At 30.9% G+C, this 17404-nt stretch overlaps 1 protein-coding gene across 1 annotated transcript; it reads right to left on the bottom strand.

Annotated features, from left to right (window-relative positions):
* Window positions 1-10713: 10713 nt before the first annotated feature.
* Window positions 10714-14050, bottom strand: LOC105338568 (uncharacterized). Its single transcript, XM_011443751.4, has 5 exons — window positions 13709-14050; window positions 13521-13573; window positions 13273-13419; window positions 11543-11648; window positions 10714-11343 (listed from the first exon to the last, which is right to left on the bottom strand). The coding sequence occupies exons 1-5, from the start codon at window positions 13828-13830 to the stop codon at window positions 11019-11021; spliced, it is 753 nt and encodes a 250-aa protein (XP_011442053.4). The 5' UTR covers window positions 13831-14050; the 3' UTR covers window positions 10714-11018.
* Window positions 14051-17404: the final 3354 nt, after the last annotated feature.

Raw genomic sequence — 17404 nt, 5'->3', positions numbered from 1 at the left:
TGCCCTTGGGCATGTTTAAATGCATGTCCAGTCACGATACAATGAGTTTGCTATTCAACAGTCCTTGCTTTTAGGCGCAGAAATCAGTTCACAAACTGTGCTTATTTAATTTGGAACATTATTTAAAGAGTCACTTTTAGTTGGACTTTGTTTAGAGAAAGATGTATGCTGTACACCATTTTGAGTTTTCTGATGATCAACCATCATCGGGTATTGTGAAAGCCAAATGTAGATACTGTTCTGCATACATATCTGGGAATGCAAAAACTACTTCAAATAGCAAATAATGCAACAAATTACACTGATACCAGAATAAAGAGTCATGTCAAAAAATGCACTAAAAAATGAAAAACAAATAATGTAATCTAAAGTAATCACGATTACAATGAGGAAAAGTAATCTAATGTAATCGATTACTTTTAAAAATGGATGTAATTAGCCAGTAATCGATTACTTTTAAAACACAAAGTAATTGTAATTTAATTGATTACTTTTGAAAGTAATCGACCCCATCCCTGTTTGTGTCAATGATTCCTGCAAACTTACAATCTTAAGCGCCCAATTTCTTCACAATGGGATAAAGACAAAAATAGAAATAGAATGAATAATTTTGATATGTCATTTACATTGTGCAACCGCATCTAACTTTTTTATGCTTGGACTGTTACAAGCTGACAATACATCAAAATAGGAACACCGTGCTGATATTGTATGTGTATCAGAGAACGAATTCGATGAAAAACAAAAAGGCCGACGACTGGAAGCGTATCTTATAATATAATGGAAAAGTTAAGTCTATTCCAATAATATATAAATAAACAGGTTACACAATGTTACATGTAAAAGCTCTTAAGTGCATCATAAAGCAAGAATTTTCTGTTTTAAACAAGAGCCAATTAGGCCTTAACAGTCACCTAAGTACCAGATCCAATACGCAAACTTGTCCAGGAGTCTCATTCATGGCTTTAATTCCGTTTCATTCTGTAGTAGAAATTATAATATTGCAATGATGACCACCACCTCTCTGTTTTCAAAAAGGACTATGGAACCTATAATTTTAGCGAAAAACTTAAAAATCATAATAGCGTGAATGACCTGATATTGGAAAGGCGCAAGACTCTGATAGAAAATAATTTTCCCATGTTTGTTAACTTTTAAGAGAGGTTTAATGTGTTTCTGTTTTCATAAATGAACTAAAGACAAGGTGGCAAGCAAACATGCTTTATTTAAAACAGCCTCCCATCCTCCATCTTCAGGGGCAGACAGAAACTCTCCTGTGGGCATTTAAACAAAACAAACCAACTGTAAAAAAAATATATATATAAAATTTTACCTCTTCTTTTGGTCCAGCTTTTGATTATTCAGCCTTACTAATTTGCATTTCACAATGTGGTATTTATTCTAAAATCATTCTACATGTACTGCTAATCGGTGGTTTAGATTTGCCAATTCTTACTTTACCTTTTACAAGTTTATCTAAAAAATGGGGTTACTCAGGTGACCAAAAAATGTTTACTGGTAAAACTGAATATAAGCACAATACTTAAACATAATTTGTATATTACAATATGTTAAAAAACGGGCGCAGATCCAAAATTGAGAAAATTATTACCAACATTCATAAAAGAGAAAAAGAAAGATCACGCTCGTACTTTGGCATGACAAGTATGATATTTAAATCCAAAAAAGGAATGCTGATATTAAAAAGGACGGAAATATAATGAAACAAATTTGATTTTTTCAGCAAAACCTATCAGAATGACATTTTTGTGATTTTGATCAGTCAATGGTAAAATGTATGTTTTTATGTGTTTGTCTTTTACCCCTATCTGATAATTTTTTGAGAGCATTACAGAAGAATTTGTGTTTATTTCTGTTTTATTTATTCTTCATGTATTTTTGGCATTCTTATATATCAGAATGACCTTTTAATAAGTTATATACTAATGCACTTTTTGTATGTTCCACGTCTCAGCAAACTAATTGAACTGAGTTTGAATTAAAAACTGAAATACAAAAACTTATTTTAATAATTTTCCCGCCGATATGTACAATTCATTAAAAGTAAAACAGTTTTTCTGTCCAATTTATTTACTTATCAATCAATTAACCTAATTTTTGGTTCCGTTCCACCTTTAAGCAGCCCTCAAGATACAACAGCTTCAGTTGTACCTTAACGTTGGTCACCACGGTATTTTAAACATGTTTTACCGTAAAACGATATTGACGATTTCTTTAAATTAAGCTACAATAAAGGCAACAAATATATAAATTGAATGTATATAAAGTCCCTACCGTGTTCGAACTCGGGACCTTCAGGTTAGTAGACCGAAGCTACCCCCCATCGCCCCATGGAGTTATACATCGAAGAGACATAAAATGTTTTACAATACTTTAAAATCGCCATGTTCTCACGTACCGTCAAAAGAGGTAGAAGTCACGGGGTGTCTAGAATCCTTAACCGATATTGTTGTGTATTCCTTACGGCTATTTATGAAGTATGCAATGGCTTTTTAAGATTTCAATACGAAGTTGATTTGGGTATAGAAATGTCGATTATTGTTCCAACAGTGTTTCTGATTATCGACATATATCGATTTGATAAAGATCATCACGTTTCCGCATCTTTGTTGATGTCTTGGATAGTGGGCTTGTATTGTTTAGTGAGATACCTTTTGTGTATTAAATTCTGTTCCTTTGTTGTGCTATAATCTTCAGAACAAATATCAACCGTGGCAGCTTTTGGGAAATGAATATGGTTATATCCATTTGACACCTGTCCATATGAAGAACCGCTTTGTAAGTGTTGATCATCACAGGACACATGGTTTCCGGTTGTTTGGGGGTTTTTTTTGTGTATTTTAAACCTTTTTTCTAATTTGTTTCAGCAAGCTTTAAAACTTCCTAGATTTGAGATTTTGTGTCCAGTTCATTCTTTTCTTATCAAACGAATTTTAAAATCAATAAATAAAAATGTATTCAAACACAAGTATAATTGTGTAGAATTCCTGACCTTAAAACAAGACAACAAAAAAGGGTTATATTTTATGGAGAAAAAAAACCACACACACACACACACATAAATATATATATATATATATATATATATATATATATATATATATATATATATATATATATATATATATATATATATATATATGAAGCAAGTAGCTTAGTCGCATTTCTTTATATTAAACATATTTTTATTTACCTTAATGAAGAACTAATGCTGAGAACAGAAATCAAACCTTGCATGCATACCAAGGTTTCCAATAACCACATCAAATCATGTTGCTCTACATCCTGCTCCAAATCTTGAAAATATATATTATTATATAGAAGTACATATAAAACCATCATTGACTAGAATGCTTCAAGTTAATTTTATTTTCAGAAAAAAAAAATTATCAATAAAGCAACACACTATTTTAGAATTCCATATTTTGAAGACCCGATGGAGTTTCTGTATTTTCATCAAAACTACAATTCATAAGTTGTGAAATACTTATTTTTGATAACTAGTACTATCTGTAATTTTTTTTATATTGTACTGAATTCACAGTAATACCTAGCAAATTAATCTTAAACCTATTTTAACATCTAACACATCTAATACTTACATTAATAATATTCATTTTACACACATACTAAACTGAAAAACAGTGTGCAAGTGTAAAATGGGGTAATTTTGATGATATATCTACATAAATAAAAACAAATTAGCTCTGAAAATTTACAATAAAAGGACAAAGTAGAGTGAGTTCTGAAAAAAGTTAAGAGAAGTTCGGTCAAAGCATATGCGAACACACAATAGGTATAAAGCAACTACTTCCTCAAATGAAAGCGAGTTTCCCAAAAAACACGAGATAACTCTTTCAAAACTTATAAAATGTATAAAATTAAAAGCACTAAAAATGGCTAACGACACGAACAATTGATATTGTCAAATATTTGGGACAACCAATTCCTTCTTTCAGACAAAAGAAATAAATTACATGGGTAAAAACAAAACAAAAACCAAAATAATGGGAGAATGGTATGTTTTATTATATTTTTGCATATTTATAGTAATAATATATCCAAGACTTTTTTATTCCTAAATTCAAAGAAGACGTTATTACGTTTCGGGCGTTGTTTTGTGACGAATGAATCAATGTTCTAAATTTTTATCTAAGTCTGAAGCGAAAACTATCAGAGGATTCCTAGAGGAATGCAATACAGACCTGTAGATCAATATTAGCCCTGCAGAATCCGTATCAGTCCTTGAAACTGTTCCGGGAATTATTCAGTTAATTGTATCGCATATGCAAAAACCATGTATTTATTAAAATGTATGTAATAAATTAAATTGTTACCTGCATATGTGTAATGATTGTTATCTTATTCTTTTTTATTTGAACCTTACCACACTTGAAGATTGATCTACAGCCAACAAATTGATTACAGATTTCGTTCATAGCACAACTGCATGATGATATACATCTCTGTCCATAAAACACTGGTGGACAGGAACGAGTGCAATATTTTCCTAAAAATCCTATGCATTCATGTTTTGTAAAAACAGCGCATTAAAAGTTAAAAAAGCAGCAATTGTGTCTGGTAATATTACAAAGTTATGGCGTAGCCTATTAAGAAGTAAAGTAAGTTACCTTCACATTTTCAATTTATTTCTTGAAAGCCAGAACAACATCGTGTAGATAAGATATGTGTTAATCGTTATGGTTACGTTGATACCATTAGACATAAAGACATGTATTTATATTATACAAATATTGACTGGGGTTGAGGGCAACATTGATTATATTAGCCCCCGAGGGACGAAATATTGCCCGACGCGAATCGGAGGGCAATATTTCCTCCCGAGGGGGCTAATATATTCAACGTTACCCGAAAACACAGTCAACATTTTTTTGTTATATGAAGAAACAAACCAAAATTTTTAAAAAAGTGATTATAATTGAAATTGCCGTAATTTTTTCAGCTCAACAAAGAATTCACGAATTCAATTTTGTGCAAAGTTTATTTCCAAATATCCTCATCATCAAACGGTCACTGGTGATATTCCGCCGCCCGTAACATACAGATGTTCTACCTGATTTTACTTCACAGTAATTTGCAAATCCTTACATCCGTTATGATAGTAAACCGTCGCATTGCGCGTCCGTTGTTTACATGCTTTGACTGGCTGTCTATTATGACGTTACCTTATTTTGGAGTCGCGAAGAGTTATTTTCGTCATCGTTTTCAAATCAACAATTCAGAAGCGATTAATTGAAAAAGAGGGAATATTCTCTAGATATTATTCCTAGCCGGTGTAACGAAGAATACTGACCCGGGTTGAAAATTGACCCGGGGGTCATTATTCCACGTATAATATTGAGACCAAAGGTGTTGAATAAAGACCCTAATCCGTTGAATATTGACCCGCATCGTGGAATTTTGATCATGAAACCGGTTCAAAATTCAACAGCAAAGAAGCACAAATTAACGAATCAATATTATAACTTGAGTTTATTTAATTAAAAATTATCAGTTTTTATATATTTATTCTTTAGATATACATGTTCACATGTTTCAAGGGGGGGGGGGGTTAAAATGAGACTTAAATAATTATTATTTGAATTTACATAGTATCCCTTTAAATATGTACATGTAATAACTATTTTATTCATAATAAACTTTTCGCGTATAATTGCTGTGTGTGATATCTATATATTTTTAAAGAAATATATGTTTTTTAATAATATTAGTATACATGGTTACACGTTAAAATATTCAATTCAGTAAAACTCTTTTAAAATTTGCTGGAAAAGTGTACAAATATAAATAATTTTAAAAAAATTACAATACGTCATATCATTTAATTTTGGTTTTACGTTCACCCAGTAAATTGAAACTTTGATATTGTTCATTGTAAATTTTCTGAGTGGATGTAACTAAAAAAAATTACAGTATGTCATATTGAGATTTTTGTGTTTGCACCCACTCAGTTTGTTAAAACTGTGACTGTCTGAATTTTGTATTCACACCCATCCATCCATTAACAGTTTACAAAATGATGATATGCTAACATGATTGTACTCTTTCATGAACAATGCTGTAGTAACTATACCTTGAAAGCCGAATTTTGGTGTTTTATTTGTTCCGTTAGAATAACTTTTGATGTAACTAAATACCATCAAATCGCTAATTTTTCGAGGCATTAACAATTCTGCTTCATGGAATCTGTAGCAAGTTAGCAACCTAATTTTTGTTCAGGATGACAATAGAATTTTGCTTATAAAGTTTCTAAATTGCTTTGATCACAAAAATTTATCATAAATTTACTAACAGTAATTGTTTTCGTCAATGAATTGGTAAATTGCATTTTGTGAATAGAAATAAGTAGTAGAAGATCATACAGCAGCGTTGGAGTAGATGATTGACCTTCCTATCACAGCCACCTACATTATTAATTTAATTTAAACGTGTTAAATGTGTATATTATGTGTATATAAGACATGAGGTACTTGAATATTAAATAATTATCTGAATATTTATCATGTATGATTGTATGACATATTGTTGGTAGACATGTTCACTCACACCTATATTAACAAACATATCACCTTCATTTATACCTGCAGAGATACAAACATAAGAATGAGATTTTGATGATCCAGCCCATTTGAAAAGAACAGTAAATAAAAGAGAACTATATATTAAGTAAATATACAGGTATAAATCTTAAATAGGTTTAAACAGTGTACCTTAAGAGAATCAAAAACGCTTTAGAGATCTAATATAAGTATAAACATGGGAAACAATTTTACAATTTTATCTATATGAAAAATCAGAACTACCACAAAGTATATAGTTCATATAAAATGGTCCATTAATGTCAAAAAGTTGTTTAAAAAGTTCGTCTCTTTGTTGAGTGTAACTTGGATATCCAAGGGAAAAATCACATTTCCTTCAGATTCAGACCCACAGTATAAACATCGACTCACATCAGAAGAAAAAAATCCTTAAATAAGTAAGCTTTACTAGCTTTATTCCGTAATTGACGTAAAACAATTTTTCCTATTGTCTTAACTGAAAGGTTTGCAAACTATAGGTATATTTTGTTTTTTAAAGTTTTGACTTAATAGAAAGATAAAGTTGATGAAATTTTCTTTATTCCATAATTTACATGTAGACGGAGTAAAGCTATTGTAATAAGTATATAGTGGTATATAGTAAAAAAAGCTAATTCGATCTATGATTATATGCATGTCCAGTTAGAAAATATGATTGAATTCAATCTAACATATCTTGTGGTGCTAAACCATTTATATTCTTGTAGAATATAATTAGTTTATGGTTATCCCTTCGAGATTGCAAGGTTTCCAAATTAAGCTCACTATATAAAATTATTTTAGAAGAATTAACTCTGATCCCCGTCACTGTCCTGGTTGCTTCAATTTGTACATGTTTAAGCAATTCGGATTTTTCCTTGATACAGCTGTTCCAAACAACATATCTATCAGTTGTATACTATTCGCATACCTTTTTAATGTATATACCATTAATATAATTAGATCAACCATCCTCCGACTGTATATTTAGATGCAAACCTACTTTTTTAAAAATTGATAACATTTTTGCTGTAGAGGGTATATGTTTTTAATTTTGAGAAAATATATTACGTCAGTTGCCTGTGTTTCTAATTTACAGGTAAATAATAGAATTGAAAACTCAAAATAATAGAAATAAATTGCATTTTTAAGAAGAACCATGACTGTATATGCAGAAAATTGGATGGTGCTTCAATAAAGTTAATCAGACAAGTTTATGAAAAATCATTTTTAAGTCGTAAAAAATTAAAAACATGCGATATATATACATACGCAAAGTTGACAAAGGTTTGTCATGTTCGTTCCCCTACTTATCTTCAAAAGTGTTTTGCATTACACAGGAGGTATATTTTATGAAATTGGTTTTAACAAAATTATATATAATTTATTGAGAACAATAGAACTAGGAACTATAAGAAAAGATCCACACGGAAGTTAAACCTTAAAATTCGGATGGGTACAATGAGGTCATTATTGAACTAAAAATAAAACTGTCATTACATTTGCATAGGTTATCAAAGTTTTTTGATAATCGATAAAACAAACGCATAAATTGTAAAACCAACTTTGGAAAAAACAAATGCGAAACTCTGAAGGTTTCTATAACAATATTTATGTAAAGCATAGGTCCTTATACTACGTTAATTCTGCAATAAAAAAGTTTTATTCAGTTACTTTTTTCTTTGGCAAATATGACTGAGCCTATAATCATCAGAAAAAATATCAACCGTGACAGCTTTTGGGAATAAAAAAGACTATTAGTGTTGAAAACTTTTTAGTTTCTACATTGGTCTGTGCTGAATAACTGAAAGATCTGGAAAGGTGACTGAATATCATTCATATGCTATTCAATGACCTTTCTATCATTTTTCCAGACACTTTTAAGTCGACTCAGTGGCAGAGTTTATCCAATGTATATGATCAATTTAGGACTACTAACTGCTGATATTTAAAATACTAATAGTTGAGGTAACTTATTTGAAGAATAAGAAAATGACCAGACAAAAACACGTTACCAAAATGTTAGAGTATAAACATGATTTCCTTGAGTAATTGCAAGTAGGCGTTGATTCAAAAGAAAAGAAATCATATAATCCAATCATGTAATTATTGATTTGAAAGTGGTATCGAAGTATAAAACCAAGGTAAATTATCATTAAACGTTCTTCTATTGATTTAAAATAGAGTATAGTCTATTTACATTAATCTAATTGTGTGTCACAAAATAAAATGCGCAAGTTTTTCATCTTACGGTTTCCTTATTCCGAATGACTATTATTTTCATTTTATATCTTAATCTTACCACGCTTGAAGTTTGATATACAACCAACAAACTGATTGCAAATCTCGAACACAGAACAGTTGCATTGTGTTCTACATCCTTGTCCAAAAAAAACCGAATGGACAGGGAGCACTGCAGTCTATTCCAAAATATCCGATACATTCTATTTAAAGAAAAAAGTCTTTCAAATCTTAAAATAATTGCTATTAAAAATGTTTCAGATCATGTGGATATAAAAAATGAAGAAATAGTTGTTTACCTGTACATGTTCCGTATATACGACGGAAACCATTACAACATTGTCCACTGGATATCACAATAGACACAATACACAATAAACGCACATGAATGTTTATCATGCTGTCTAAAAATTGTATAACACAAATGAGTTAATGCATTTACTGATCTCTTTGACCAGCCTTTATTTAACAGTGATGTACATACACATGCAAAAAGGAAACAAATTCCGAATTAACGCTGAAGTAAAATAAAAGAAGATTTTTTTTAAGTCAATAAAGAATCATGGCAGTACATATGGTTGTGGTTGATCTCTACTTAGCCAACATTCTGAATTTCTTAATTCCCACTTGGCCAACATTTTGTGCTTCTCACCTGAGACTAAAGTCTGCTTTGACATTTACATGTTTTGTTATCAATTACCCGAGAATGATTTTTTGGAAATATTTTTATTTTGTTTTTCTGATGCTTTGTGGAGTCTGGTCTGAACTTACAGGGGCATGATCACGATTTTTTCAAATTTTATTTTTCTATTTTAATTATCTTAAGTGCATTTGAAATGCATTTCTAATAATCAATCAAAATCTGAGTGTCAATCGTATAGTTTCTAGCACATCTCAGATTTAATTTACGTCTAAAACTGAAATCTTTACATTGAAATTGAAAACATAAAGCAAAAACATGATGTAAGCTTGTTAACATGACAAAGAATTGTGAGCTCTGTAGTTCGCTTACAAATGTTAGCTGACTATTGTAAATGCCTATTGAAGTACTGGTATTGTAAACATTAAAGCTGAACACCGCTCGTAAATAGGCACTGTCACAGAGATACCTTGTACATAAACCCTTCGATTTCGTTACACCCGATTGCACACCTGAACCTCGTGGCCGACATGTAGTATTCCTTTCGTGGTCTTTAGATTTTATGCATTTTTTTCTTATCTTATGTTCATTTTCTGTTCGTAAATAATGCATTGACCAATTTATTTGATGTTAGTATTCTCCTGGCTTCAAAAAGTGCGTAAAATTTGATAATTTCATCGCGACCGGGTAACACGGCGAGGCAAAATGTACGTCCACACAGGTGAGACCTCTACAGCGAAGTACTCTGAACTGTTTAGAGGTCTGTCCCTTATATAAGGGTTGTAGGGACAGCAGTGATTAAAGAGAAATATGGCGGACAGTGCCTATTTACGAGCTTTAAATACTGAAACTAATTTTTGGCAAACTTTTAACTTCATTAGTCAAAATGAGTTTAAACTTCTATTGAAAAACTCACACATTTTTTTTCAGACGCTATTGAATAATGAAGATGCTTTCAGTAAGCTTTGATTTTTCTGAGTAATGCACAACGGCATAATTTTATTCAAATGTATATTTGTAATCAAAGTAGCCGGATCGTTGAGTTGAAGTAGTGTTATTTTTCTTGAAAAAAATGTAGTGGAAGTAACAATCTAATACCTAAACCTGTTTTGCTTCACATTACAATGTGATCATTTTGCACACTCCTTGAGTTTAACACCTTCTTTCAATATAACTTCATCTGAATTAATTACTGCAAATATTATTTATTAAATGAAAACAGTGTTTAAGTATGTTCCTCTATGAGTTTTCTGGCATTGTCCTTGTTATTATCTTTCAAAAGCAACATAATGATGGTTTTCATATGTTTACCGTTTATTGTTCATTATTCTTTAATAGTTTTGTTTTTAACATACTCTTTAAGAAAATTGATATAAAAAATGAATAAAATGTATCAACTCCACACTTCTACAAAACATAGAAATAATGATATTAAAACAATAAAACATATTCATTAAAAAGTCCCAATAACAGAATTTTTTAAAATCGTTTAACCGAGGTTCTGTACATTCATATCAGACATATCTTGACAAAGATCGTCACAGTTCCGTATCATCGTGGATGTCTGGGAAAGTAGGCTTGCATGGTTTAGTGAGATACTTATTGCGTCTTAAATTGTATTCCTTTGTCGTGCTGTAATCTTCAGTACAAATATCAACCAAGGCAGCTTTTGGGAAACGAATATGGTTATATCCAGAGGACACCTGTCCATACGATGAACCGCTAGATAAGAGTTGATCATTACAGATCACATGGTTTCCTTTATTTTGGTTGACTTTACATTTTCTCTCTGAATGTTTCACACGACCATTAAAACTTCCTAAATTTGTGATCTTGAGATTGTGTGTCCATTTCATTCTGTTTCTATCAAAAATATTATGAGATATATAAAAACAAAACATATTAAAGATTCAAATCGTACGCTAGCAGATTTGTAAGGAATTATTGACGTTAAAATATGACAATTAATGACAATAGATTCTGTTAATATGTTTTATTTTAAACATTTTATATGTAGCTAAGTCGTATTTACTAGTATTCCAAATAGACATAATTTTTTTACCTTAGTGAATAACTGATGCTGAGAACAGAAATCAAACCTTGAATACAGAGCAAGGTTATCAAAAACTGCCACATGAGGTCATGTTGCTCTAAATTCTGCTGCTGATCTTGAAAATATGTAAATATATATGAAAGTATAAATAAAACCAGCGTTTTATTTTTATATATATATATATATATATATATATATATATATATATATATATATATATATATATATATATATATAAGGGCACAAAGAGTGGGTTCTGAACGAAGACAGGAGTAATAATGAGAACTTGCTCATTAAGGCGAGAAATTTTTTTTATAAAACGGGAAATCTTATCCCTTTCATATTATCTAGAAACGACTTATTAACAACCACTTTTTTAACCAGTTTGGGATGAAATGATAGCAAACAGTATTCAAAATCAAAAGTCCAAAGGAAAAAATACAAAACAGGAGCAGAGCAAACACGGACCTCTACAAAAATAAGTGGAAAGAACAGATTTCATGGAGTAGTGGTTATCCTTTGCTGACCGATCACACCCGCCGTTCCTCAAAAATAAGTTTCTGATATCACCTTTAGGATCATCTAATGTGATGAGTATACAATTTTAATTCAAAATCCATATAAGATAGCTTCAACTTCATCCCAATTACATGTTATTTTAAATCATTTTAAAATCTCCTATCTTGAATGATATATATACAAATACCATTTAAACATTTTTGATACATCATACATACCCAAGAAGGAACAATACCTTACTAAAAATAATTGACTGAATAATTCACGTTTTATGAATTGTGCCATATGCATGTGTAGAGTACCTTATTTATGCGATCAGTATCTTACTACTCCTTTTTTGTTAAAATACTAAGCCTCAAATAAGGTTAAAAAAAGATGTATTTGAAAAGTATGAGGCAAATTTTCCTTAAAATGGTTAAGAGCAGTTTTATTGAGTTACAAATTACTTCTGTGTACGAGTAATTAATTTTATTCGTTGGGGCCAATGTTCGTGGAAAGCTAAAATGTTCCTAGTTCGAAGGAACGGAATTTCCTTTGTTGCAAGTTTGGGATTGCTTTAATGAATATTTTTTTTAAAATGCTTTTATATACATTTTTTAGGATGTAAGTGTTGGTAAGGGTTACCAAAAAAGCCATGAACATTCTCTCTCCACGAACAATGATTATTCCAGAGTAGAGTCAATTGAAAATGTCAATTTTGTGTGCATTCTTTAGAACAATATCTGAGGATTGTGAAATAACAAAATATTCACAGAAATCGATCTAGAAGGAAGATATTGTATGGTTAAATCACGGCACTTGGTACTATAGGTACGAGGAAGTAATCAACGATTAAAATAGGAATGAAAAAAAAAGTTTGAAATAATAGCACACAATAGAAAACCCTCATTGTTCTAATCCATTCTCATTAATTTAACAAAATGGGAGAAGAATAAAGCATTCGGACATTATTTTTAAACCAACTGTTTACATTTATTTAATTCATTTCCATATTACGACATTTTATTAGGCATAGACTGCTCCCATTATCATTGTCGTACTACTGCTGTAATAAAGACAATTAATAAATATCCACCAGACCTTATATGTTTTTTCTCGTAAATCTAATTATTATTCGTATAGATGTGCAAATACTATTATTTCCATTTTCTTTTGCTGTTTGAAATTCATGAATATGCTGTTAAATGACTATTGTTTCGATATGTTAGTTTTAATCTTACCACAAGTGAAGCTTAAGTTTGATATACAGCCAACAAATTGATTACAGGTCTCGTTCACAGTACAATTACACGGTGTTGTACAACTCCGCCCATAAAACCCTGATGGACAGGAACGACTGCAACTTTCTCCGAAATATCCAATGCATTCTTTTTGGCACAATAAAATTATAAGGTTTTTTAAAAAAAAACTGTTTATCGAAAAAAATCAAAAAACATATGAAACTTGTTTAAAGATATAGCTTTTTTACCTTTACACACTCCATTTATTTCTCGAAAGCCAGAACAACATCGTACAGATGACCTTTATTGATGAAAAAAATTGAGGTAAATGCAGCAAAAGAACAAGTCTTTTTTTATTTAAAACAAAGGTGTATTTTGGCTATTTGAAATAAGTGATTAATTATCCTATATATATGAAAAACATATGCACACTTACGTGTTATTTTCTCTGCATTCCAGATCTCCATTAGACATCCCAATAGTGACCGTGACCAATATTGATAAACATGTACGTACGTTGAACTTGTAAAGTTTTGTTCTGTTTATTCCAATAACCATCCTTAGAAGTGCATGCGAATGAGGTACAATTCAAAATATTGTTTTGAGCAGCTTGATCAGTATGATCTGATCAGTATGATATATAATTCCTTTAGAGGAACATAGATGTATAAGTTTGTATGAAAACGGAAATTAAAAAAGGATACATAAGGATGTAAAACGTTTAAACTCTGTTGGATACAATGAACTTTGAAACTACAAAAGTAGATTCAAATATTTTTACATTGTCCAATCCTTAATAAATAAATTTTAAGCCCTCTGCCCTTTTCAATTAAAACAATTACGAAAAACGGCGGTTAACGTAGCAATATCTTAAGTCCTATATCCACTATTAAAGATTTATATTCAATTATAAATACATATGGCGACAATATATCGCAAAAGACTATGCAGAATTTGGTCCAAATGTACTGAAAAACACCATATCGATGGATTACTATTAAACTTGTTTATTAAAGATTGCAAAGTATTTTGAATTTGTGATCTGTGTACTTAAACATATCTGCAAGAATAAGGTCTTGTTCTTCTTATTTCAATCTTACAGCACATAAAGCTTGATCCACAGCCAACAAATAGTTTACACTTATCGTTTACAGCAAGATAATTTCATATTAACCATAGAGCCCTAATGGGAAGAAACGACTGAAACAGTGTCCAAAAATTCATTGCTTTTTGCAGAAAAAGTTGATAGAGAAAAGAGAGAAAACTACAAGTTTGACTCGAAATTATAGTAAGATCTGGTATATAAGTCCTGAGTTATAACACAAATTTTAATCTTCAAATTGTTTGTTTATTTCTCGAAAGCCAGAACAATGTTGTGTTATCTTAGATTCAGTATGGTAAACAGATTGATAGAAAAAATTTGTAACCTTATTTTTCCAAGAAAAATAAAGTTGAAGTTTGCCCAGTGAAAAAAGTTCAGCAAGAACGCGACAATTTACATGTACTCTGATTTTAAAGGAAGGAATCAATTTGCAATTGAACACTTTCTTGTTTCTCAGCACCCCATTCGCCACTGTATATCTCAATAACAGTCATTAAAATGGCTAAAGATGTACATATGAATAGGTTGGGAGGGATTGTTATGTTCATTCCAGTCATCCTTTCGTATTTTTTACACATAGTGATAATTGGAGTAGGAATTGCTTTAAAATCAAAGAAATGTGAATCCATATGCCAATGAAAAAAATCTGGAATCACTCAGAATAAATCTGGGTTGATCGTGATGTTAAAAGTTAATTCAATGAAATATTTCTCTGAGCTTTAAGACGCATAGAACCAGTGCTTATACTGTAAAACGAGAAAATATGGCGCACTACAAATTTTAGCGCCTTTGGCGCAACTGCCTCTGAGCGCTAAAATTAGTAGTGCGCCAACGATTTTCCATATGTATTAAATTTCTTCAAGTTGCAAAACAATAACGTCAGTCCATTTTTAAGGCTGTATAGAAGTGTTCATTTAAATATCAGATGGTGTCGGTTCTGTTTGTTTAAACAATTACACAGGTAAACGGTATGGGTTATCGGGTACAAGTGCCCAAACATGGATTAATTAATTCAGTTTCAATTGCATTTTAATATCTCTCATTAGCACCTTGAAAATTGGGTTTCTCCCCATGCCACTTTCATTTAGCGCCTCGAGGTGAAAATGTGATTAAGCGTGGCGATCGTTAACGCTGACAAACATGTTGATCATAATTTCTTTGATCTCTGATTAGTGGATATAAAGATAACAAGACGATACCTATTTTTGTGTTTTTTAATGTAAAATTACTGTGAAAAAGATACTCTCATGGTGATCGAAACTCATGGTAAATGTAGCATTCGATTTCACTTTTAGTTTCGGGACTCTTCTAGTGTTATCCAAGTCGACACGTTAAATTCAAAGTCCGATAGCTCAAATTTGTTTACCAACAAAAATTACACATCATCGCCAATAAATGAGGTTTTCATATCTATCTACTGACGATTTACACAAAAGTAAGTGTATTGTTCTCAACGACAGTTTACCGTGCATGCGAGATAGAAATCAAAGTCGCTGTGTTCACCTGCTTGAGTGAACACAGAACTAAATTTTGGGCGTGATCGTTTATCAAACAACAACATTTTTAAAAATTTTTTTTAAAGAAAACATGCATGCGCTAAAATATAATTACGCTAATGTACTGGCACTTGCGTTTGCGCTAAAATACGTATGCGCCAAATTTTCTCGTTTTACAGTATCCGGTTCCTGTGGTGCTAGGTGGGTGGGACTATATTCTTTCGTATGTTTACTGCAAACAAAAGCCGTTCCGATATCAGCAAGGGGAACTGAAGCAATACAGAAAAGGTTTTTTGTCCAAGAACACAAAATACAACATCAAGTAACCACAACAATGTTTGAATTAGCGATATTTGGGTTACCGACCTTACATATAAGACCCTGGAGACAAATGCTTCGCAAAAAAGGGATTGACGAGTGTATAATTAGGTCAACAATAAATTGTGAACTCGAAAATTCAAAAATATTAAACAATTAAAAAAAAAAACTCCGATAATATATGTGTCTTCAGACTTTTTGCCTGCAATTTAGAAATATATATGCTGGGAAATTGCTTTTGCTAACGATATTATGTGTACATGGACACACCAACAATGATTTTGACCACAAGAGCCTATCCTGCGTAATCCACCGTATTCATCTACAATAGACTTAATATTACAACGCAATAAAATGCAAAAATTAAAATAATTAATACAGCTTTTATTTCAAAAGTATGAAAAATGGAGTGGGTGTTTGCCTGCTTTAAACATTGTGATATAAAAAGTTTCATTGAGCTATAATTTTAATGAATTTTCGTATGACACAAAAGACTAATATGATTCATTTAAAGAAGAATATAAGAGAAATGAATTATCTAATTTTGCAAAAAAATTTAAATCAAAGGAATGAATTTATATCTCAGCACAAAGCGTAAAAATTTACTTTTTTGTCTTGTGTTCAGTTTTGATAAAACGAGTCGACAATTTGTCGCAATTCGAGAACTTCCTATTAAACAAATATGTATCCAAAATGCATACGATCACAAATTTAGTCTACAGAGATAAATTACATGTAAAAATAACAAAACTTTAAATAAAATTTTCCACGAATAATTTGTTTTCAAGAAGATGATTTTTGTTGAATGTATCAAATGTAGTCAGTCACAAAATGAACATACAATCATCACTTGTAGCCTGTCATCTCTACCTTATGCAATAACACTGTGAATCGAGTTCAGGCCCCAGCCAGTGACATTACTGCCTTTTAAAAAGTTGATTAGATGATTAGATCGGTAGATCGGTATTACGTAAATATTTTGATTTTGTTAACTATGCAGTTGGTCAAAACAGAGTTGGGAAGTATGCGTAGTTGTTTTAGAGATCTTTTGCATAGAATATTTATTTTCCGTAAGGAATTAGTTCAATATTCAATCATCCTCCTTAAAAAAAAGTAAGGAAAGACTTTTTTACCAACATGAAGTACAATTTAGGTATTTCCCAGCCGAAAATCTGAATTTAATCTTTATAGATTTGTTATGTTTATATAAGATTAA

This window comes from Magallana gigas, chromosome 5 (genome assembly GCF_963853765.1).
Source record: "Magallana gigas chromosome 5, xbMagGiga1.1, whole genome shotgun sequence".
In the NCBI taxonomy this organism is placed as follows: domain Eukaryota; kingdom Metazoa; phylum Mollusca; class Bivalvia; order Ostreida; family Ostreidae; genus Magallana; species Magallana gigas.
This window is presented reverse-complemented; position numbering and strand designations above follow the sequence as displayed.

What these genes read in the sequence shown, in the direction of transcription:
- LOC105338568 (XM_011443751.4), bottom strand. Translation starts at nt 13,830, where the DNA reads ATGGTTATTGGAATAAACAGAACAAAACTTTACAAGTTCAACGTACGT. An exon ending in AATAAATGGAGTGTGTAAAG is followed by an intron (nt 13,420 to 13,520) that starts GTAAAAAAGCTA and finishes TGTGCCAAAAAG; the next exon opens with AATGCATTGGATATTTCGGA. An exon ending in AAACTTAAGCTTCACTTGTG is followed by an intron (nt 11,649 to 13,272) that starts GTAAGATTAAAA and finishes CATATTTTCAAG; the next exon opens with ATCAGCAGCAGAATTTAGAG.